The sequence below is a fragment of the Mangifera indica genome, chromosome 19 (assembly GCF_011075055.1).
Source record: "Mangifera indica cultivar Alphonso chromosome 19, CATAS_Mindica_2.1, whole genome shotgun sequence".
NCBI classification, from domain to species: domain Eukaryota; kingdom Viridiplantae; phylum Streptophyta; class Magnoliopsida; order Sapindales; family Anacardiaceae; genus Mangifera; species Mangifera indica.
This window is the reverse complement of record NC_058155.1, coordinates 8,710,173-8,734,823: the sequence shown is the minus strand read 5'-3', so window position 1 is coordinate 8,734,823 and position 24,651 is coordinate 8,710,173. Positions and strand designations below refer to the sequence as shown.

The following is a 24,651-nucleotide window of genomic DNA, read 5'->3' as shown; positions in this document are numbered from 1 at the left end:
AATATTTGTGTCAGTAACGAAATTGAATTTTCATACCAAAAAATTTTTTGTTTAAAAATATTTTTAAGGAGTTTTTCATGGGCTAGTTTGCAGAAAAGGGCTTGGTAATCTAAAACCCAGTCCAGTAAGTGTAAAAAAAAAAAAAAAAAAAGGGGCTAAAAGACTTATCCCTACGCAAGGTTTTACTCTTTAACTTTTAAAATTCGAATATTTACCTATAAATAAATTTTTATTAAAAATCTCAGTAAGAGTTAGAAATAAAATCGTTATTTATTAACAAAATTTAAAAAAATAAAGTTTTATCATATTTTCTTTTTCAAGTTTAAAAATCTTATAATTTTTCTCCTAATTTAATATTTAAAAAGTGACAAATACCTCTTAGGGTTTATGCTTATTCTCTCTGACTTCAATTTGCCCTCTGTAACTGTCAACTGTTCTCTCTTCTGTCTTATCTCTCCCTCTGGTCTTTGTTCTTTTTCTTTTTGATTGTCTTTGATCGAGATAAAAATGAACAGTTTTCATTTGAGATGAAATTGAAGAGGGAAAAAAGAGAGATTGGAGGAAAAGATAAGACGAGAGGGAGGACAACTGACGACCTGAAAGGGCAAATCAATGATCAAGAGAAGAGAAACAAACCTTAGGGGGTATTTATCGTTTTTTAAACTTTAGGTTAGGAGAAAAATTATAAGATTTTTAAATTTGAAGAGAAAAATATGATAAAATTTTAATTTTTTAAATTGTTTAATAAATAATGATTTTATGCCTAATCTTAATTAAAATTTTTAATAGAAATTTGTTTATGGGGAAGTGTTTAAGTTTTTTAAAATAGGAGGGTGAAAGTCAAGAGTTTCACTATACCTTGGGTGGGATCAAGTTGTTTGGCTTAAAAAAAACGACATGGTGGCGTAAAAATGACAGCCATGGGCACCAGATTCAAAGTTTCATCTTCCAAACCCAGGCTGACAATAAAAGGGCGGCCCTCTCTCTCTCTCTCAGCACCTCCACACGCAACTCAACGCAACCCAACCCAACTTGCCCGCCAAGATCGGGTGTTTTCGCTTCCCCACTCTCCATCCCGATCCTCTCCGCCTTTCCCTCCATCTATCTCCAATCACACTTTCAAATATCCTCTCTCTATCATTCCCTCCCTCGCTATCTTAAACAACCTTTCCCATTTTCTTCGTATATAAAATTTCCAGGTCTGTTTGATTCGATCTTAGCCTTTGATTTGATTTCTATTGTTTATGGATACCGATTCGTTTTCTCTTTCTTTCTCATTGCGTACCGTTTTGCGGCTCTGCATTTTGAGAATGAAGATTCAGATTTTTAATATTGGCTGTCTTTTTTCGGGTTCTAGGGTTCGATTTTGATATCTTAATTGTTTTCTTTATGCTCCCAAATTTTTTATGTTTTGTTGGTAAATATTATGCTTCTGAATGTTTTACGTACTATTATTTTACCATTTTAGGTTTAATTGTATGTTGACATTTTTTCGTAATGTTTCAGAGGGTGGATTCCATCTGTTTAGAGTACAACAAAAATTTTAATTGTATTAGTATTTTTTATTTCTGGAAATGAAATTAAATTTAGAAATAAATTTAAGATTATGCACTGTATCGTGATGTGATATGAAACGATTTGGAAGTTTTTAAGGTAGTAGTATCATATGGTTGTTAGAAAGTGTATAATTTTCTGTGAAATTGACTTGGATTATTAAATTCTGCATATATGAACCCTAAAGTTGGTTTGAATAATGGGTCCGTCTAGTGCTGATTGTGCTATATTATTGTTAGTTGCTTTTTGGACTAATATGTGATACTGCAGGAACAAATAGTAGCAATTTGAATTATCTTTTTATAATGACTATCTTCCATCCCACAGGCATCTGTAACATTTTATTGCTGCGTTCTTTTTGGGCGATAGACTAAGTTAAAAAATTTTGAATTATAGAATAATTCAGATTTTGCTTTGGATGAGTGTTTTAACAAACGGTCGCAAGCTTCTTTGAACTAGGCACAGTCCCTGATTCCCATCTCCTAAAGCTTTTTATATTCCTCAGATTTTAATAGCTTTGAAATTTGTGAGGACAGCTTTCTCTAATTTATTGTTTTTTCATTTGTAGAAATTGATTTGTGTTGAAACTTCTTTTACATGGTTAAATAATTGGATTTTAAACATTTTATCTGAAGTCATAACACAGAATTTATTGATTATTGAATGTATTTTGGAGGTTTGTGCTTCCGCTTCTAACAATTAATTTTTGCAGTACCCACTTTTTCTTTCTGAACTTGTTTTTGGAGTCAGCCTAATTTGATCCTTATGATTATTAGTATTGGTGGTCTTGAGTCCCCATTGCACTGGTTGTTTATACCTTTATCTTTTATATGAACTAGTAGTGCTTCTGGGAAAGTTTGTTTGAATCATGATACCTGTGATAAGAGCAATTTTAGATCTTAATTAGTTAAAGTAGAAAATACAATTTCTTTTATGGATGTTTTTTATGTGCTGAATTTAGTACTATAGTATCATTGTGCTCTCAAAGTGTGCTCTGAATAGTTTGCTATGCAGGTCAACCATGCTTTTGAACCAATAGCTCCTTGTTTCACTGGCCCTTTAGAGGACAGGGCATCAAAAGTTTTTGGGCTATTTCATGGGCAGATGTCAGCCAGTACACACAAGGGGGAGGGTTAGGTTAAGATAGGTTGTGGGGTAAGGTAAGGATGCCATCTGATTAGCTAATACAATAATAATAAGAAATTAATTCTTTGTAACTTATTAACTGGTTGCAAGCCATCATCATGACATGAGCTTGCATTCCATTTATACTGGGCAAATAGCTCTATAAGGTGGTTTGTTGGATGATTCACATACCCGATTCTTTAGTGGATGATATCTTCTATTTGACAAGTGTATTTTCTTATTTTTACCATGCATGAATGGGTAGCAGAGACCTAAGCAATTTCATTTTTTTGCGACTGGAAGAGGTAGTAGCAGCAGTACCACCACCCTACCATGAAATTGGGTTATTTGATGTAAAAATCCTGTTTTATATTTCCTAATTCTAGGAGGGAAATTGTGGAACATGTCTGACATCGGCATACAACTGTCTGTGGATAACACTGTAAATATGGGTCTAACTCCTCTATGATAGACATGTGTGACTCTGCAGTATGTGTACCACTATAAAGTTAACCATTAATCCCATGCTTATAGGTATACCAGTGCTGTGCCTTTGGTGAATTGGTGAAAGGTTGCATTTTTGAATTCTGCATACATTTTGGTTTGGTGTGCAATAGTGTTTTATTCTTATGGTTAGGTTAATATAAGGCATGATATGTCAGATATGTCTGTTATATAACCAACCTAGTATATTTTGGAGCTCAGATTGATGATGCAGGCATAAGTAACCGTCAATCTGAATGCTAGTTCAATTTTGTTTTTCTCACTGGATTTGATTTCAAACAGCAGACTTACTGATGTGAAAACTAAATTTAGGATGATTTTATTTTGTAAACCATCTCTATTAGAATGATATAATCCCCTCTATCTCTCTCTGATATTTCAGGTAAATTTGTAAATGGCGAAAGTTAGCAAGTTGCGATGCAAGTCTGATCCAAGACATCACCGAGTTGCACCATCCCCATCGTCATCTTCCCATAAGAAGGCTGGTAAAGAGGGTCATACAAAAAAAGCACATTCCAAAGCTTTGGAGAAGAAAGATTGGGAAGGTGCAACCTGCTCAGTGTGTCTTGAGTATCCTCACAATGCTGTGCTCCTACTCTGTTCCTCTTATAACAAGGGATGCCGACCTTATATGTGTGCTACTAGCCAGCGTTTTTCCAATTGTCTTGACCAATACAAGAAAGCTTATACAAAAGTGTCATCAATGGAAAGTGGGCAACAACTGACTGGGTTGGTTGAGAATTCCAGTTTCAGTTTGGATTCTGGGCATGCCAATGAAAAGACTGAAGCTCCAGAGCTGTTATGTCCTCTCTGTCGTGGCCAAGTGAAGGGTTGGACAGTGGTAGAACAAGCTCGTAAATATCTCAATGCAAAGGAAAGAACATGCATGCAAGATAAGTGTACTTTTGTTGGAACTTATAAGGAGCTCAGGAAGCATGTCAAGTCAAAACACCCATTGGCACGACCCCGAGCAGTAGACCCTGCGCTTGAAGAAAAGTGGAAGAAGCTTGAATGTGAGAGAGAGCGAAATGATGTGATCAGCACAATAATGTCATCGACACCTGGAGCAATGGTACTGGGAGATTATGTGATTGAGCCAGGGTATCATGGTGTTTATAGTGATTTTAATTCAGATGATTCTTCGGATGATGGCTACTTTCGTATTGAGTCATTTGATCGAGGACAGAACCAAAGCCTCCACTGGCAAGGTAGATATGACATGGATTATGACTCATTGCTTGAGGATGATTTTGGGATGCGTCACGCTTTTCTTGCTGGCTCAGCAGCTCCTTCTAGACGTCTTCTTCCCAGGATACTGGTGGGACGGTCAAGGAGGCGTTGGAGGCATAGAGGAGGTAATGGAAATCGATAGTTTTTTGTTGCATATTTTCTAGATGAAAAGGGCAAGTATAAACCAAGCAAAGTTCTACAGCTATTCCATGATGTAACTAAATGAAACTAGCCAATTGACTTGAAAGCATAACTATTGGATTTGCCCTTTAATTAGGTGTTTATTTGTTTTGATTTAGGAGTGAAGCATTGTAGTGTAGGGAATAGTTATCTCATTGTCATTGCTGTATGCATACACTACCATTTTGCCATGCATAGTCCACATTTGAACAGAAGGATCATAAAACAATATAATCATTCTTTCATATTCTGTCTTTTGAAATTCGCTTTGGATTTTCCTTGTGTGTTCATCACGATGATATTTGTTTGTCTGCCAATCGGACCTGCTAATTCTTTACGTTAATTTGTTTGGGTAGTGACTCATTACGCTTCTTTGTTGATAGCTGCGTTTTAAAGACCATTCTTATTTACTTAATTGTATTTTGTAGAATATTTTGGTGCATTTCATTTAAACATGATAATTTAACTTGTATTACGTCTCAAATGTTGAACAAAGAAGTTGGTTTCTAATAATTTTAAACACAGATGGGATGAGATTATGATTATCGAATTGTATATTGTATCGTGTATCAAAAACTAATTTTTTTTTTGTTGTGTATGGTATCGTGGTATGTGTGATGCGAAAAAATAATATAATAAAATAATAAAAAAATTTAAACATGTCATTATTTTAAAATTTATCACAAATATATTTAAAAATTTAATTAATTTACATATATACTCTTAATATATTTTATTTTATTTAAAAAATATATATTGATTTATATCATTAATATATTTGCATTGTATGATATGATGTATTTATTTTATTATATTAATTTGATACATTATATGATATATATTATTATTATTTTTTATATATTATATAGTATCGCAAGGTATGTATATATATATATTGAAGTACAGTGATAACCACAGGTAGGATGGAAGGGAGTAAGAAACGGATCTTACTTTCATAGTTTTGTGTAACAAATCACAATAAATGGATCAACATTAAAAAAATATAAGACCCAGTATTCATGCAACTGACTCCGTATTTTGCACCTGAAAAACACAACCAGCATATCTGCTATGGAATGGACGCTCAGAGTCTCCCCATCAACTTCTACTTGTAAGAATTGCCCTTGTAGCACTGACAACCATACGGTAATTCTTTCAGCAAACGCTTCAATTTCCTCTGCCACACAAAAACAAACAAAAATTATATATAGCTCGATTAATCTTATTAAACGATTTAAAAACCCATTAAGTTGATGAATGAGATTTGTTTACACAGATGTCAGTAGCATTGCTTGTCCCAGAGTTGTTCTTCTTCCTCTTCTTAACATCTGTGATTAAGCCATACTCCTTTCGTCGTCGCTGGAAAATCCGTATTTTAAAAAATGATCGGAGTTTTGCCGGTGTAATTGAAAATTTCCACTTCTGTTGAATTCAAACAGTAAAGTTTCGGTAAACTTTTATCACATGAAACATGCAAAGACAATAAATTTAACATACGCTAGTCTTGCATCTGGAAAACCCTCTGGACCAATGCACCTTCCGGGGACCTGAAACTCTCAAATCATTTGCATAGGCTAAAAGCTCCGCCCTGCGATCGTAGCCACGGTTTCTTGTTGCTTGAGCTTTCTTATGAAAAGGGCTTGGCTTCGGTTTATTAAGGTTGGATTGAATGGTGGACGATTCGACATAGTAAGTGATGATAACTGCATCTTTTCCGGGCCTTTCTCTTGCAATTTTGTTATTCGGATCTTTCTTACTCATATATTTCTTTAAACTGAAACGCCAACTTGTGAAATAAGAGGCTCCCTTCAATGAGAATGAGGATGCTGTGTTTCCTTTGGTCTCTTTATTAAATAAAGAAGAATTTTGGTGTTATAAGACTCTGGTGCAAGTAGAGTTCATCACATACAAAGCTTTGTAATGACTAGAAGCAGCAACAAATTTACAACTGCACTGCATAACCCATTTTATATTTCAGATGTACTACATCTCTTAATTCTTGTTGGGCCGGAAGCCTTGCTCATTTCTCCATTTTATTGGGCTCTACCCGGCCCAATAAATTTTCATAAAAATCAAAGTTTGTCACAGATAAGATGGACTTAAACTGCATTAAGTCTTATCTTTGGTTCTATTTAGTGTGATTAGTTTGGTCTTGAAAATAATAATTTAATTTGGATAAAATTTTTCGTAATAAAAAAAGGAGATGTGTGTGTGTGTCTTAAAAGAACTGTTTTTTTTTTTTTTTTTTTTCTGAATTATCATTAGCAATATGATATTATTATATTGATTTGTGTCCTCCAAGATACCTTTACCTCAAATAATAAAATTTTATAATTATATATATATATATATATATATATATATATATATATATATATATATATATATATGTACACATTTATATATGTTATTATGTGATTACATGATTTTGAATTAAGAATAAAATAACACATAATCATATGATAACACGTATAAATATATTCACATTTATATATTCAAAGTAGGTATATACAATATTATTTTTACCTCAAATACCAAGTCACTAGATATGATGTTAACCACTAGTTGTATTTTATTTCACGGCTGGATGACTATTTTCCACCTGGGCTTTAAGAAAATAACAATTTTTGACACTTTAAATTTGAAAATTTTATTTCTCTTTCATATTTTCATTTAAGAACTTGATACGAACTTTGGAGAACCATACCTTAAAAGCTAGCTATTAAGATGGAAGAACCCAAACCCATATAAACCCTATACTAATTGTTCATATTTTTCAATGTAAGATCAAATTCTTATACCTTACACTTAGGATCCTAACATACCACCACGCTTCGCAACCCTAACACTCACATGAGCTGGCTATGCATTAGCTCCTTACTAGCCCCTAGTGAACATTGCAATATCGGCTTTAACACCCACACTGCACGATTGTAACTGAGAGATATGGTGACAACTTTGATACTAAATAATACGAACCTTAGGAGAATGACACCTTATAAACTAGTTATTGAGATGGAAGAGTACAAGATTATAAAAACCTTACACTAATTGTCCATACTTTTTAATATGGGATCCAAGTTTCACATATTACACTTAGGATCCTAACAAAAGTCTATATAACCACTCATTATTCACTTTTATTATTAAATTTTATTTGGTTTTAATTAGTATCAATTTGATTTTTATTCCTCGTTAGTGTAATGACGAAAATTTTATCACTTAATAAGTCATTAATTTTATTGAAATTATAAAAATACATATGCAAATTCTTGATTGTCAAATCTTGAACAACTATAATAAACTTCTATTATTTTATGCACAAGCGGTATGCAATTTGTAATCGCAACTTGATAAAAAGAAAGTTTGCATTACACTTGAAATACGATGTACTTCTTTTATTGTTGATATAAGTGGTTGACAAGTGGGGTTAGATTCAAACTGAGCCCATTTGAGCAATACGATGCACTTCTTTTATTGTTGATATAAGTGGTTGACAAGTAGGGCTAGATTCGAACCGAGCCCATTCGAACTCAACTCAAACGAGCTCGAAACGAGGCAACCCTAAGCCAGCTTGAGCTCAAGCCAATGTTTTCCAGCTTGAGCTTAATTGTCAAAATTTGTAAATTAAAATTTTTGATACAAAACGACATCGTTTTGACCAATATGTATTAAAACGACATCGTTTTAATAACGAATATTCCAATTTGAAACGAGCTGAGTCGAACTCGACCCAAGTTTGAGCTCAAGCATAACGAGCTCGAACTCGAGCTATATTATTATTAAGTCGAGCTCAGTTCGGCTCGAATTCAGCCTATTGACAAGTGACACAAATTTATGGCATGAAATTCACTATATAAATTACCATTCTTCTAGAATTTAAATCAATCTAAATATTTTTCATTGCTTCAAAGTTTATAATGTTCTTCTAGCTATTTTGATTTAGTCTTTTTCATTGATTATGCTTTAAATAAATAAAATTACCATTATAACTTTTATATATTTGATAAATGTTAGAAAATGTTAAAATTTTTAGAAATTTGTAGGTAAAATAATATTTTGCCCTTCAAATTAATGGTTTGCACTAATGAAATTGATGGACGGATGAAAAAATGAACTTTTAAAACCTTAGTATAAAAATAGGTATTTTGTCAAAGTTTTGGTGGGAATCATTTGGCCTTCTTTTAATTATAAATCCTTATATCGTAAAGTAAAATAGTGTATCAAAATTTGCAATTACAAGTTGTGACAAATGGGAAATTTATTTCGGTTTAATTACCATTTCCAGAGAGATCCATTAAAATATAACTCAACTTCAAATAAAAATAAAGTTCTATTTATGCCTTTTTGACCCAAAAGTTATAGCAAAAGTTAAGCTGATTTTACATAAAACCCAATTGCTATGAGGCCAAGTGGCTTCCATTATATATTAAAATGGTAGGAATCATCTCAATTTCAATTTTTTTCAAAGTCCAAAAGGCATTATTGTGATATATCATGAAATCACCTAAATAGTATTAGAATAGACCCATATGTATAAATAATGATATATTATTATATAATTAAATAATTTTAAATTAAATAATATTATATATGTCTATTTTTTATACATAAATAGATATATAGTTATCTGTGTTATCATGTGATTGAATATTATTTTATTTTAATAAAGTCATTCAATTATATGATGACACACATAAATATATATCAATATATGTATAAAATATATATATAATTTGTATACACAGATAACGTATTATTATGTGATTAGATATTTTTTATTATATGATGACATATATTTTAAAATTTTTAATTACATAATACTATATTATCTATGTATATAAATTATATATCAAAAAATAAATACACATATCACCGTTTGAAAATTGTATGCAAATGATTTTAAAAACCAAAATTGGTAGTGGGCATCACTTGAAGTTGAAGTAGTTAAGGAAAATCTGTAAGATTTCAATCTGATCCTAAAGAATCTCATCTATCACAGTAAAAACAATCATATAATTCTAGAACTTGTGACTTTGGATTGTGATATACTTTTGACACTAACTGGACTGTTGTTGGATACAATGATGCCAATTGGGCAAGAAGCATGGATGGCAGTTATGTTTAATTTACCAGTTTGACCTCCAATAACGTTCAATTGACTAATTTATTCTTCAATAATTATAATATTATTTAAATTTAAAATATATTTTGTAATTTTCTTCACTTCTTGATATTTTCACCATCAATATCATTTATAATCAGCAAAATTGTAAAACTACAAAAACAACTAGTTTCCCATTAGGAGAACAATTATTTGGACTCACTCAACAACACTATTGATCTTTTCATTTGTCATTTTTACTATTAACACCACTAATCATTTCATTCTTCTTTAACAAAAAATAGATTTACGTTATTTGGGGGTGATGACACCAACTAAATCGTGAATTGAAATACGACAAAAGAGACTTATAATTGATTGTTTGACATTCTAGTATGTTTGCAAACATGATGCATCAATGTGGAGTGGAAGTGGTAAAAGATAATGAAAGAAGGAGAAAGGGGAGAAAGAGGGAAAAAAAAAAGAAGAAGGGGAAAATGAAAAGAAGATGGTATTTTTTTAAAAATAAAATACAATTATCACTATAACTTTAATATGTTTGATAGGTGTTATAACATGCTAAAATTTTAGAGATTTTTAGGCAAAATAATATTTTTACCACTAGTGGACAAGTAGAAAAATAAAATTTTTAAATTTTGAATGAAAAAAATTATTTCTATTTAATTACTATTAACATGTAGCTCTAATCAAAATATAACCCAACTTCAAGTAGCACTTGAGTTTTATTTATATCTTTTTGACCCAAAAGTTATAATAAAACTTTAGTTGTTTTTCCTTAAAACCCAATTGCTATATGTTTCAGTAGATGTGAGATCGATCATTAGATTTAGGATTTGTATTACTTAATGTGGTTAGATCAATCTCAAAAATGATAATCCGATTCGAATAAGTTTTCTTTGAGCTACGTGGCTTCCATTATATATTAAAATGCTAGGAATCATCTCAATTTCATTTTTCTTTTTAAACTCCAAAAGGCTTTATTGTCACATATCATGAATTCACATATAATGCTAGTTTTATATATACACACTTTTAAGTATACAGTTAGATACATAAATGATATGTTATTATATAATTAAATATTATTTTATTTTTTTAAATTATCTAATTATACAATAATATATATATATTTCAAAAATATCCCTACATAGTTTCATTGTTGTTGGGCGAATTGTACCTTAGAATCACGGCCAATTGTTTGACCAAACCAATATCTTGATAAGATTTGTGAAATCACACGGCTCACAAAACCAGATTCTATTGGCTTTGGATGAAAACATTAAATTATCCGAATATTTTGACCAATATCTCCTTCATATATTCTTCAACTGAAATAATAAAATTATGTGTATAAATAATATATATAATATTATATATAAATAATATTATATTATTATATAATTAAATATTATTTTTTATTTTAAATTATTTAATTATATAATAATATGTTATTTTTGAAACCCAAAAACGTCTTTTGCTTCTTTCAGTGGGCAGTTTTATACGCTTTCAATAGTATCTTGGTTTTATAATAATAATAAGGCCAAAGGGATATTTTTCACCTAAGTTTAGGTCACGAAGTTTAAAAGACACGAAGCCTCACTTATTAATCAATTGAGGTTAAAATTTTTTATTAAAAATAAAGAAAAAATCATTATTTTATTAATTATATTAAAATAATATAAAATTTATTATATTTTTTTCTCCTAAGTTTGAAAAACTAATATTTTACTTATCCTAAAGTTTTTTAACTTCGAAAAATTACATTTTCTCTCCTAAAATCTTAGAATTTTCTTTTTTCTCTCCGATCACTTTCTCTGACGATCTTGAAGACGATGACGAAGCCTCTTCGTTATCGAAGAGATCCAGATCTCTTTGTTGACGAAGAGATTTTAGATCTCTTTGTCGATGAAGAAGAGATTCCAAATCTCTTCGTTGACGAAGAGATCTGGAATCTCTCTTATATCTCATCGGATTTCTTCGTCTTCGATGAAGAGATTTATTTTAAATTTGTTTACGCATATCGATCAACCATTTAGGGTTAAGAGAGGAGGTCATTGGCGCTGGAGAGGTAAAGAAAAAATTTTATAGAAAAATATGACTTTTTAAAGTTAGAAAACTTTACGCAGGGATAAAATTGTTAGTTTTTAAAAGTTAGAAAAAAATATAATAAATTTTATAATATTATTAATAAAATGACCCCTATCTTTAATAAAAAAATTTAATAAAAATTATATTATAAATAAGATTTCAAATTTTTTAAACCTTCGATAATATGACTTTGAAATAGCACTTATATTTAGGTGAGAAATATTCCTTTGGCCTAATAATAATGAATGGGAAATGCAAATGTTCAAGTCAATGAACTGCAACCACGTGTAAGGCTGGACTAGGTTCAATGTGTTTAGGTTTGAATTTGAATTTGAATTTGTGTTCCAATTAAATAAACTGAATTCAAATTAAAAATTATATTTATTTTGATAAATAAATTAAATTTAAATTGATTTATATATTGATGTTTAAATTAATTTTGATTGTATCAAAATTAAATGATTTTCAAACAAAATTTAAATATCTTTTTTATTAAAAAATCTTATCTAAGTTGAATTATATTTTTAGAAGCCAATCAACTATATTAAAAAGATAAAATTTTGAATTTAATAATTATTATATTATTAAATTAAAAATTTAATTTTAAAATACCATATAATAAAATTTGAATTATATCTTATTATATATATGAAACCTCTTAATCGTCAATTAAACTATCGCGGGGGCAATTCTAACTTTAATTTCTCAATCTCAGACTTTATCTTGACGGACTCATCACATCAAATCTGAGCCGTGATCACGTAGGGGCAACAATTTAAGGCCACAAAGCAAGTCTTTTTGTCGTGCAATTTACAGTTGTTTGTTAGGTCCATTTCATGGTTGTTATAGACCAGCCAACCAAAAGAAACCAGGAAGTATCCGCAACAAACAAATTTATCTCACCAAACATTATCCTTGATTTTTCAATTGGTTTATTCTTACTTTTCCGTACAATCACATCACCACATTGTGAGTGGAGTTGTGCCAGCTCCTACTCCAATGTGCGCTCCATTGAATAAAGGAGGCCAGAAGACTTGTTTTCCCTAAGGTATAGTAAAATCCACGTGTTACTCTTTAATTTTTTAAAATTTAAATATTTATCAATAAAATAATTTTTAAGGTATAGTAAAATCCACGTGTTACTTTTTAATTTTTTAAAATTTAAATATTTATTAATAAAATAATTTTTAATAAAAAATTTAATTAAAATAAATTTTGATTTATTAAAAAATTAAAATTTTATCATAGTTTTTTCTTTCAGATTTAAAAATCTTATAATTTATCTGTATCTAAACTTAAAAAAATAATAATTTTCTCTTTAAATTTTTTTCTTTTTTATTTATGAGAATCTATCATCTTCAATCATCGATTGTCTTCTCTTCTGGTTCTCTCTCTAGATATATCATTCAGACAAAAATTGTTTAAATTTTTAGATGATTTTTATCAATTGATGATTAGAGAGAAAAGGAAAAGAGGTTAGGAGGAAGGATAGTTGATGGTTGAAAACGACAGATCGTAATCAGAGAAAAGAGGAAAAAAACCTTAGGATAAATTATTATTTTTCAAATTTTAAAGAAAAATTTAAGAAAAAAAATGAGATTTTTAAATTAAGCGAGAAAAATATGATAAAAATTTAGTTTTTTAAATTTTTTTATTAAATATTAATTTTATCTCTGATATTAACTGAAATTTTTAATAAAAATTGTTTTATAAATAAATATTTAAATTTTTTAAAATTGAAGAGTATACCTAGAGAGGGATAAGTCTTTTGGCCAATAAAGAATTAAATTTAAAAAAAAAAAAACAGTGACAGTTGTTCCTCAATCTATGGACGTTAACGTTGAACACGTTTGTGAAAACTTTTCTATCTGTGATGTGATGGAAGAGACATTATAATGAGCCATCTAAAAGGCAAACCAAAATGGCTCAAAGCTTCACCCAAAGGCCAAGGCAAAAGGGTTTGGTTACCCCCTCCGTTATCCATTGGCCACCTCCAGTTGTGACTTTGTGAGTTTTGTGGCCCTTTCCCTTTTTGGGTGTTTTATTACTTATCTCATTATCTCCCTATTCGGCTGCTGGAGCCTCCCGTGCGCCACTTGTCACCATTCCCATATTTGTGCCTCTTTGTTTCTTGCCCTTACCTTCACCCAATTAACAACTCTACTCTTTTTTTACTTTTAACCTACGTTTTCTCTCTTTTTTTAATTCTCCAAATCTTCTTTTGTATTTTATTTACTCTACCTGCCGCCACATGCCTTGCTGTGTTAACCCATATGCATTCAACTTGAATACTTCTTTCATTTTCTTATTGATTACCACGAAAAAGAAAAAACATATGTATTTGTTGTGACCGATATTATTAAGTTTGTTTAATTTCAATTTACAAAATAAATGGTTGATATTGAAAGTCAACATTATAATCTGCGTTATGGTATTATTATTATGACACATGGAACAATCTAAAATTATTAGAAAACGTTGACTTTGACATTCATCTTTCTTGAATTAAATTCATATGGAAAAATTGCACCAAACATAATTAGGTACCCATCTAGAAGTATTACGACAGAGATATAATTAGAGTGTTATGAGAGTTTTCGTGTAATTACTAAAAACAATAAAATATTTAAAAAAAAGAAAAAAATTTGAATGGTTCAATTGATTAAGAAAAATCTATGCGTGTTATTTACTCTTTTTTATAATATATTTACTAGAAATAATTACAAAGAATGTCCGAGATTTTATTTAATAGAATTTAAAGAATGTGTTTTGTATGAGCTTAAGATAATGCTTATAAAATAATAAAAAGCCTCAAGAGGAAAAAGCTCGTAATTCTCTCGAAAGATCGACCCCTTTTATATGTTTTTTTTTTTTTTTTTTTGCTTTATATATTGGGATGAGAGGATATTGTCATCACCCTAGCCATATGGTACCAGTAGGTTTCAACAAGCTTGAATATTTGTTCAATTAATATAATATATGTGTGTACAATTAAGATCGTTATACATTGGAAGAGGTTCAGTATAGTGTCATTGTCTTTTATTAAATGTTATACGTGTTGTTTGACCAGTTTAGTCACTTTACATTCAATATGTTGTTGAAACGATACTTATCTTTTACATTAAATATAATATAAATAACTTAGTTAGCAAGGTGATGATTATATCTAACTGTCTACTTTGTTAAATTGAATACCTTATGTAATGGCGGACGCACGACCTTGATGAATTAGGGGTGAGCATGGTCTAGCTTGATACGATTAAAAAACTTTTTCGAACCAACTAAAATTAGGGGTTTTCTTTAGGTCTACCTTTATTCCACGCTAGTTGACCATAAAATCCAAAACATTCTCTGAAATCACTCCAAAGGTGCATTTGAAGGGATTCAATTTCATCTAATAACTTTGTCGGACATCAAATATGTCATCGAGGTATGCAACATGATATATAGAGTTTTGGAATTAACAAGTATGTCATCTACATCAACTTCCATTATCTTGCAAATTTGATCTCTGAACATTTTATTGACCAATTGCTAATAAATGTCTTCAATATCGTTATAACCAAAAGACATTATCTTATAACAAAAAAACCCATAAGTTGTAATAAAAGAGATATGCTCTTCATCTAGGCGAAACATAAGATTTAATTGTAGCTTAAATAGGTATCCGTGAAGCTTATAAATGTGTGCTATGAGGTGTATCTACTTGTTGGTCTATTCATGGGAGTGAGAAACTATCTTTTGGACATGCCTTAGTGAGACATGTAAATCAATACATATCCTCCACTTGCCATTTGGCTTTGGGACTAGAATAAAGTTATCTAGCCATTGAGAATACTAGCCTTCCCAATTGAACCCAATACAGAGGAGTTCATTTACTTCGTCCTCAAAAGCATTATATCGTTTGGGTCTACTGCCCCTTTTTATGTACCAATAATTGTATTTAACCAATGTTAAGCTTGTGGCACATCACTTTAGAGTTGATGGCCACCATATTGATATGCTTCCAAGCAAACATATTTATGTTCCCCTTAAGAATTTGACCAACCACTCCACTAGCTAGTCATTGAGACTGCTCATAATTTTCAATATGCAAGCATGTATTGATCCTTTTGATATTCTCTTTTTTTTCATTTTTGGTTTATATAAGCTTGATTGTAGAAATATGAAGACATAGCTTTGTGAATAACTGTAGTGGAATGGTCTTGCATGTAGCCACAAAAATTGCATTGATGTTGGTAAGAGGAAAGGTAAGTATTTTATTTGCAAAAAATAAAGTAATTAATTAAAACGACTGTGCATAAAATCATACTAAACATCATTTGTCTCGCATTTAGAAGGGAATTCCACCGATTTGTATATAAGTCAAACTTTTAATCCAATTCTTATAAGTGTGAGAGTTAACCCTTTAAAAGCCAATAAAGCAATGATTTTTTTTTTTTTTTGGTTCTAATAAATCATAGTGGTGATTTATCTACCAAGAGAAAGAAACTGGAAGTGATAAAGCACCGTGTCTAGAAGCCAACTAACGTAGATATTAAAGCAAGCAGAAGCATATGCTACTAAAACAAAGTTAAACACATGTGGGGGAAGTTTATTTTGGCAGGGCTTATCTTGTTAATTAAAGTGCTTAATTATAAAATTAAGCACACTCACCAAACATATCCTTGAATCCAGCAACTCAGCACTTCTCCAACCAAACAATTCTCCAAAAAAAAAAAAAAAGCATAGAGAGATTTTACTCATCAGCCCAAATAGGAATCTTAACAATCACTCATACATAAAAGTGCATGAGTTTAAATTTCTTTTATAATATTTTAAAATTAAAATTAAAATTTATATAATATAACTGATAAAATATTCATAATTTTATTTTTTTAATGTGATTGGTTATAAATACAAGTATATCATATCTATGAATATTCAGTAACTTTACAAGTTCGGAGTTTTAATTTTTCTTTCCCTAGGAAGTCTAGCCAAGCATGTGCTTAGAAATATATGTACAAGTTGGTCCCCAATTATATAATTTATATAATATAACTGATACAATTAAATTTAAAATTTTATTTATTTGATGTGATTAGTTATAAATATGGATATATCATATCTATGAATATCTAGTAATTTTACAAGTTAGGAGTTTTAATTTTTCTTTCCCTAAGAAGTCTAGCCAAACACGTGTTTAGAAATATATGTGCAAGTTGGTCCCCGAATATATAATTTATATAATATAACTTATAAATATTAAATTTAAAATTTTATTTATTTGATGTGATTGGTTATAAATACGGGCTATTATATCTATAGATATTCAATAACTTTACAAGTTCGGAGTTTTAATTTTTCTTTCCCTAGGAAGTCTAGCCAAGCATGCGTTTAGAAATATATGTACAAGTTGGTCCCCAAATACAAATGTTCTTGTTTCTTTCCCAAATTTCTGGTCTAGTTTTTTTTTTCTTTTTAAAAAATACAAAATTGAGTAAACACCCAAATTATAACCTACATAATTACAAGAAAAATAAGGGAAAATTAATTAAATAAGATATATAAATATATTGAAATTCATAATTTAAGTGGTATATTTATATTATCTAAGGTGGGTTTAGATCAAGGTAAAGATAGATTGTTCTGGTAGTTTATTTTTTAATTAATGATAATAATTTATTTGATTTATTAAATAATATAAAATTTTAATAATATTTTATTATTAATAGTAATACGACGGATAATATAAAAATATATTAATTTAAAAATTATTAAAATAATATTAATTTTATTATAATTTATTAATTTAAAAAATTTTCATTTTTAATTAATATAACAAGTTATATAAAAAATATTTAAAATTATTATACCTAAACATATTTAAGTAAAATAATATTTTAATAATATTTTATTATATTTAATTCAACACAATAATTATTTAATTTTATTAATTTTTTAATAAATATAATAATAATTTATGTTTAATAATGTTGAAAATAATATATTTTAACAGTAAAATTTTATTTTTTATAATAATGTAAGTAATATATATAAACACACTTTTATTATATAAATCTGTACAAACACTATATGTGATTTCATAAATGAGGTAAAAAGAAAAAGGTGGATATTTAGTTATAATAAATTCGTGGCTCTAGCCAAGCCAAGTTGCTCCTAACCCATATCCACCACTCGAGCCACACTGCCCCACCCAGCTGATTAAGCTTTCCTCTTTCACAACGAAAATAAATAAACAAAGTAGGCCCTCTGTACAAGTTGGACGAGCAAATCTGAGATATTTGTGATCGGGCTAATAACCGTTATACTAAAATTTTACAAATATAATAGATTTTTATTATGAAAATTTTAATTTTTTACTAATTTTATTAATTATTACATCTTAATTCGATTTACTTTCAATCCCCTTGTGGCCTATATAAAGTCACCTTTCCACTTGTGTCGTAGAAAAAATTTCGAAATTTAGAGTAATATCATCATCACTCTAATGTCGGCCTCAGTCGACAACCGCCAGTTCACTCACCTTGAATCCACCTTAAACGGCATCGTTCGTCCTTATAAACCCAGTCCACATCACCGGCCTGACTCCCCCGTCCGTTCCTCCCACAATACTTCCACTCACAAGAAACAATTATTCAACGACGAAAACGACTCCTCAAGTGAAGACGAAAATGAGACTGGTTACAAAGAGATTATCAGCAAAGGCAACAATGAACTTGAACCATCGACCCTCGACTCCAGAGACGAAGGAACCGCAGATAACTGGATCCCACGCAACTCTTCCATGGTCCGTCTCACAGGGAAGCATCCCTTCAACTCCGAGCCTCCACTAACCAGACTTATGCACTACGGTTTCATAACCCCGGCCCCACTTCATTATGTTCGCAATCACGGAGCCGTTCCAAAGGCCACGTGGGACGACTGGACGGTAGAGATTACCGGTTTGGTGAAACGGCCAGCGCAGCTCACTATGGAACAATTGGTGAACGATTTCCCCAGCCGTGAGTTTCCCGTTACACTTGTGTGCGCCGGCAACAGACGAAAAGAACAAAACATGGTCAGGCAAACAATCGGCTTTAACTGGGGCGCTGCAGGGATCTCCACTTCCGTGTGGCGCGGTGTACCATTACGCGATGTGCTGAAACGCTGCGGCATCTTCAGCCGTAAAAATGGAGCCTTGAATGTTTGCTTCGAAGGAGCGGAAGATTTGCCAGGCGGCGGAGGGTCCAAGTACGGGACCAGTATTAAGAAGGAGCTTGCAATGGATCCTTCACGGGATATCATACTAGCATACATGCAAAATGGTGAGCGTTTATCGCCGGATCACGGCTTTCCGGTGAGGATGATTATTCCAGGATTCATCGGCGGGCGGATGGTGAAGTGGTTAAAGAGAATTGTGGTGACCACTCAAGAGTCAGACAATTATTACCATTACAAAGACAACAGAGTACTTCCTTCTCACGTTGACACTGAGCTCGCCAATGCTGAAGGTAACTTGTCAATTGTCACCTACGCACCACGCGACACTACGTGGTTTCCGCTAATATTTGTTGAATATTTGCCCTTCTATTGGCTATCCCAAGGATCTTTTTCTTTTATGCCGCTGTTTTCTTCCGTGTGGACTTGGACAGATCCACTTGTTGCATTCATTTTTCCTTTTCCTTTATTTAAAAAAAAATCAAAATAATAAATTTTGAATTAATATTATTGGATGATCTAAAATTAAATTATTATGTGCAGCTTGGTGGTATAAGCCGGAGTACATAATCAATGAGCTAAACATAAACTCAACAATAACAACACCACGCCACGATGAGGTATTGCCGATTAGCCCGTTGACCTGCCAAAAACCATACACTTTAAAAGGTTATGCATATTCTGGTAAGTTTATTTTAATTATTTAATTATATGATAATTTATCATCAATTTTATTTAAATCAATTTATACAGTAATTCTATTATTGGTTTTGATTGGATGCCAACATAAATAGGCCAAATATTTCAAGTCAACAGATGGTATCTTATAAGACAAATTTATATTATTATATTTAAGGAAATTTAGATATATTTTAATCATTTAATTATATGATAATATATTATAATTTTTATTTTAATCAATTTAATAGATAATTATATTAATGGTTTTGATCGGATGCCAACATCTTTAAGCCAGATACGTGCAAGTTTGCAGGGCAAATTTACTTCACTAGATTTACAGGGATTGTGATGGTTGTAACTTGTAGTTCCAAGTTGCTCATTACTTCACTAGATTTAGAGGGACTGTGATGGTTGTAACTTGTAGTTCCAAGTTGCCCATTTGCTGCCAGTTCAAAGCAATAATCTTCTTTGTATTACGTTACGTGAAACAGGTGGCGGCAAGAAGGTGACACGTGTGGAGGTAACTCTGAATGGTGGAGAAACATGGCACGTGTGCAATTTGGAACACCCTGAGAAGCCCAATAAGTATGGCAAATACTGGTGCTGGTGCATTTGGTCCCTACAGGTGGAGGTTACGGAGATTGTTGGAGCCAAGGAGATTGCGGTTCGAGCATGGGACGAAACGCTCAACACCCAGCCCGAGAAACTGAATTGGAATGTGATGGTACGTCACATCTTCTTGCTGTTTTCATTATTATCGCATCCTTCACTGTGTCAATGGTTCTGGTCAAACTTAGATAAATATATATGCCCACTTTTAGCATCTCCGGCCGCCACACTATCCAAATAAATTAGACCACGTAGGAATTATTGTTCTAATGGGATTGTTATGGACCCTTGGTTCATTTTCTCACCCAGGTTTGGCCGAAAGTATTTTTCCATTCCTTTAGGATAAATCACGTTTTTTTCCACACAAAATTAAACTATTACAACAAAAAATCTATAGCATAAAAAGCAAAATCATCATTTTTATTTCCCAATATTAAAAAAAATAAAAAATGCACAATTGGTAAAATGAAAATTTGGGAGTTATGAGAAAATAAAAAGTGGAGGTGGTGATCAAGGTGGACGATGCCAATGAGAGGACTGGTGGAAGAAATAGTTTGAGGAAGAGAATGACGAAACTAGATCGACCAATGAAGCCAGGACATGAAGCTTCGTTGGCACTATAGTCAATGACGAAGTCAACATCATTCTAGTGGGAGACTTTGAATATGAAAGCGAAAAGTAGACTGTTCTCTTTTATTATGGGCTGCTTCTGAATTAGGAAATCGAAAATGAGGGGAATGAGTTGGAGACAAGGAAGAGGAAGGCGAAAACTTAACGTGGGATGATGGGAATGGTGGTAGTAGTGGAGAAAGAAGAAAAGCGTAATCCAACATCCAATCCTGATCTTTAAGCTACGACCCAAAATTATCACTACCTACGTTATAACAGTAGTCATCAGGAATAAAAGCTAGTGCATCAGTTCCAATCCTTTCTTAAGTTCCAACTAGAAACTCATATTTTGGTGCTTTTGATAAAATGGGACAGGAGATTGAGAGAGAGAGAGAGAATGTGTCGGATGATGATAAATGCAATTACGACTAACAAGATTTTTTGGATTTGTTTTTAGGTAATGGGGTTGAAAATGTACATTTTACTTAGAAGTAATATGATAAGTTTTAGTAGGACATATAATTTTTAACACGGTTCATTAATTCGATATGATATAACATAAAAATATGATATTAAGGTTTAATTTTTTGATAAGATATTTATTTATTTTAGGTTAATCTGATACAACACAAAATTAAATCGGATAGTATTAAGGTTCACATAAAAGTAATATGATACGATACGATACGAATTGACTCAAATATTTTAGAGAAATGTTATTTTAATAGAATTTGTTAAGAATAAATTATGAAAATGTTAAAAGGCAATATTAACTATAGTTAAAATTTTTATAGATTGTATATAATTGTATCTTTATATAATTATAATTATTTTATTATTATTTATTTTTTAAATATTTTTATTTTATTATAAATAGTAAGAATTTGATTTAGGTAGTTAGATTATAGATATTTTTTTAAGTTCTTATTCTTATAATTATATGTTGTATTTATATGGTTTGTGAGATTATTGACGTGTTTTAAAAGTCTTAGTATATAAAATTTTAGACTATTTGTCAATATGACAAAATATTATATTATGTGTTTTATTAATAGTATATTGAGATAATTTAGTAAAAAAATTAAAAAGATAAAAACACCTTGAAAAATAAAAATAATAGATCATTTCGGTTAATTTGGGTCAGATTGGGGCAACTCAAATATTAAAAGGTATAATTAGGGTTAAAAAATTTTGACACGATTCTAATTCAAATCATGTTAGAGTTAAAGATCTCTGATATAAAATTCAAATTGATACAATATAAATATGATCTATTAACATGAATGGTCAAGACTAAAGTTTAGTTAGTAGTAATATAACAAATTTATGAAAAATGAAAGAATAAAGAAAAATATAATAATTATTATATGAGATAACTTTCCACCAAATGTGAAAGAAATAAATGATGAGAGACTTGGGATTGAATATGTTGATTTATTAGGCAAATTCATTTCATTAAAAACAAAATCAATCACTGTGTTGTGTGAATCATGACGTTTCACTAAACACACTTTGATTGTAACATCTTCAAATCACTCAGAGATTTTAGCTCTCTATGAAACCAATCGAAAATGTATATAGTTACAGTTTGTCATCTATCATATTCGGAATATATGCAGTTTTTTTTCTACAATAGACATTTCTTTCATATTATATGAAGATAATGTAACATCTATTATCCAAATTAGAGGTGAATATATTTAAGGAGACAAAACCAAACATATCTCATGGAGTTTTTTTACACTCATGAGCTTCAATAAGCAATGACCTTTCTACTAAACAAACTCATAAGAATAGACATTATATGTTTAATATTGTTTTATTTTAATTTAAAATTATTTAATTACATAGTGATATTATTGGTAAGTTTTCTAAGGCATCATCCAACTTATAAAATGCAAGTTTAATATTTTTCTTATTGAGCTGAAAATGCTAGCAAATTAGATTACGGGTTATTAATTAACAATTAGTTTGTGTAAAACAACGTGAATAGGGAATGATGAACAACTGCTGGTTTCGAGTGAAGACAAATGTGTGCAAGCCCCGCAAGGGAGAAATTGGTATTGTGTTTGAACATCCAACGCAACCCGGAAACCAATCCGGCGGATGGATGGCAAAAGAAAGGCATCTCGAGAAATCCTCGGACGCCAACCCAACTTCGAAGAGGAGTGTCTCGTCGCCCTTTATGAACACCCCCTCAAAAACTTTCTCCATGTCCGAGGTCAAAGAACACAACTCAGCTGACTGTGCTTGGATCATCGTTCACGGCCAAATCTATGACTGTACTCGTTTCCTTAAGGATCACCCTGGTGGCGCTGATAGCATCTTGATCAATGCTGGCACCGATTGCACTGAAGAGTTTGACGCCATTCATTCTGATAAAGCTAAGAAAATGCTTGAAGATTATCGCATTGGTGAGCTGACATCTACTGTGGACACCCATGTAGCTCCTATCAAAGAGATTGTGCCTACAAGAAGTGTGGCAGTTGTGCCACGAGAAAAAATCCCCTGTAAGCTGGTTGAAAAGATCTCTCTTTCTCACGATGTGCATCTCTTCAGATTTGCCTTACCATCCGAAGATCAGGTTTTGGGATTACCAGTGGGTAAGCACATAATCATATGCGCAACCATTGATAATAAGTTGAGTATGCGAGCTTACACGCCAACGACCTCCGTTGATGAAGTGGGGCATTTCGATCTTGTGGTGAAGATTTATTTCAAGAATGTGCACCCAAAATTTCCCGACGGAGGACTCATGTCACAGCACTTAAATTCTTTGCCTTTAGGGTCTGTGTTAGACGTGAAGGGTCCATTGGGTCACATTGAATACACTGGCCATGGTAATTTCTTGGTTCATGGTAAGGCAAAATCCGCTAAGAAGCTGGCTATGTTAGCCGGTGGCACAGGAATCACCCCTATCTATCAAGTGGCACAGGCAATTTTGAAGGACACAGAAGATGAAACAGAGATGTATGTGGTGTATGCCAACAGGACTGAAGATGATATTCTACTGAAAGAACAACTTGACGAGTGGGCTAAAAAGTATGATCGATTCAAGGTATGGTATGTAATAAAAGAATCAGTAAGAGAAGGATGGCAATATAGCTTGGGATTCATCACTGAGGACATTATGAGAGAGCACCTCCCGGAGGGATCAGACGATGTGCTGGCTTTGGCTTGTGGTCCGCCGCCCATGATTCAGTTTGCGGTGCAGCCCAATTTGGAGAAACTGAATTACGATATCAAGAATTCGGTGTTGGTATTTTAAATGATCAGAGAAGAGAGATGGGGCTGTAAATACTATTTATTTTTACTTTTGAATTTGTCTGTTAAATTGTTATTTTTTTTCCTTAAAAGTAAAAACTAAAAAAATGTTCAGCCTTTCGGTCTTTTGTCTTTTTTCTTGTAATTTTTTTGGTAAAAGTTTCTATATTGTGGCCCGAGACAATGTTTTGAGCTGAAGTTGGAAAAACATGATTTTCAATGAAGTCTGGACCCTGTAATTTGGCAATAAAGTTTTATTTTTTTTAGGGGAAAAGAGTTATTCCCACCCAAGGATTTCTTTTTTTTTATTTTCTCCGACGAAAACAGTCAAAGAGAAGGGAGAGCAACTGATAAGGTACGAGGAATAGATTAAAAACTTATAGTAGCAAATCGTCACCGGAAAGAAGAAAGGGAGATCATGGTGTAATTAAATTTTTAAAAAATTTGGGGGGGCTGCCGATGTGGCAAAAAAATAAAATTTT

At 31.3% G+C, this 24,651-nt stretch overlaps 3 protein-coding genes across 4 annotated transcripts; 2 read left to right on the top strand and 1 right to left on the bottom strand.

The window, feature by feature from the left end:
* Positions 1-941: 941 nt before the first annotated feature.
* On the top strand, positions 942-4,855 carry LOC123203490. 2 transcript variants are annotated; one of them, XM_044619839.1, is made up of 3 exons: positions 942-1,199; positions 2,569-2,714; positions 3,566-4,855. In XM_044619839.1, exon 3 carries the CDS (start codon positions 3,578-3,580, stop codon positions 4,553-4,555), a length of 978 nt encoding a protein of 325 aa, XP_044475774.1. In that variant the 5' UTR covers positions 942-1,199; positions 2,569-2,714; positions 3,566-3,577; the 3' UTR covers positions 4,556-4,855. The 2 variants fall into 2 exon arrangements, with proteins under 2 accessions (XP_044475774.1, XP_044475773.1); XM_044619838.1 differs by lacking the exon at positions 2,569-2,714 and having other exon boundaries at positions 948-1,199.
* Positions 4,856-5,515: 660 nt separating this feature from the next.
* LOC123202566 lies at positions 5,516-6,507 on the bottom strand. Its single transcript, XM_044618501.1, has 3 exons — positions 6,091-6,507; positions 5,866-6,015; positions 5,516-5,770 (listed from the first exon to the last, which is right to left on the bottom strand). The coding sequence occupies exons 1-3, from the start codon at positions 6,352-6,354 to the stop codon at positions 5,699-5,701; spliced, it is 486 nt and encodes a 161-aa protein (XP_044474436.1). The 5' UTR covers positions 6,355-6,507; the 3' UTR covers positions 5,516-5,698.
* An 11,699-nt stretch (positions 6,508-18,206) lies between these two features.
* Positions 18,207-24,435, top strand: LOC123202651 (nitrate reductase [NAD(P)H]-like). Its single transcript, XM_044618641.1, has 4 exons — positions 18,207-19,299; positions 19,550-19,690; positions 20,179-20,411; positions 22,899-24,435. Exons 1-4 carry the CDS (start codon positions 18,297-18,299, stop codon positions 24,171-24,173), a joined length of 2,652 nt encoding a protein of 883 aa, XP_044474576.1. The 5' UTR covers positions 18,207-18,296; the 3' UTR covers positions 24,174-24,435.
* Positions 24,436-24,651: the final 216 nt, after the last annotated feature.

What these genes read in the sequence shown, in the direction of transcription:
- LOC123203490 (XM_044619839.1), top strand. Translation starts at nt 3,578, where the DNA reads ATGGCGAAAGTTAGCAAGTTGCGATGCAAGTCTGATCCAAGACATCAC.
- LOC123202566 (XM_044618501.1), bottom strand. Translation starts at nt 6,354, where the DNA reads ATGAGTAAGAAAGATCCGAATAACAAAATTGCAAGAGAAAGGCCCGGA. An exon ending in TTTCCAGATGCAAGACTAGC is followed by an intron (nt 6,016 to 6,090) that starts GTATGTTAAATT and finishes TGAATTCAACAG; the next exon opens with AAGTGGAAATTTTCAATTAC. An exon ending in GCAATGCTACTGACATCTGT is followed by an intron (nt 5,771 to 5,865) that starts GTAAACAAATCT and finishes TTTGTGTGGCAG; the next exon opens with AGGAAATTGAAGCGTTTGCT.
- LOC123202651 (XM_044618641.1), top strand. Translation starts at nt 18,297, where the DNA reads ATGTCGGCCTCAGTCGACAACCGCCAGTTCACTCACCTTGAATCCACC. An exon ending in TGAGCTCGCCAATGCTGAAG is followed by an intron (nt 19,300 to 19,549) that starts GTAACTTGTCAA and finishes TATTATGTGCAG; the next exon opens with CTTGGTGGTATAAGCCGGAG. An exon ending in AACTGAATTGGAATGTGATG is followed by an intron (nt 20,412 to 22,898) that starts GTACGTCACATC and finishes CAACGTGAATAG; the next exon opens with GGAATGATGAACAACTGCTG.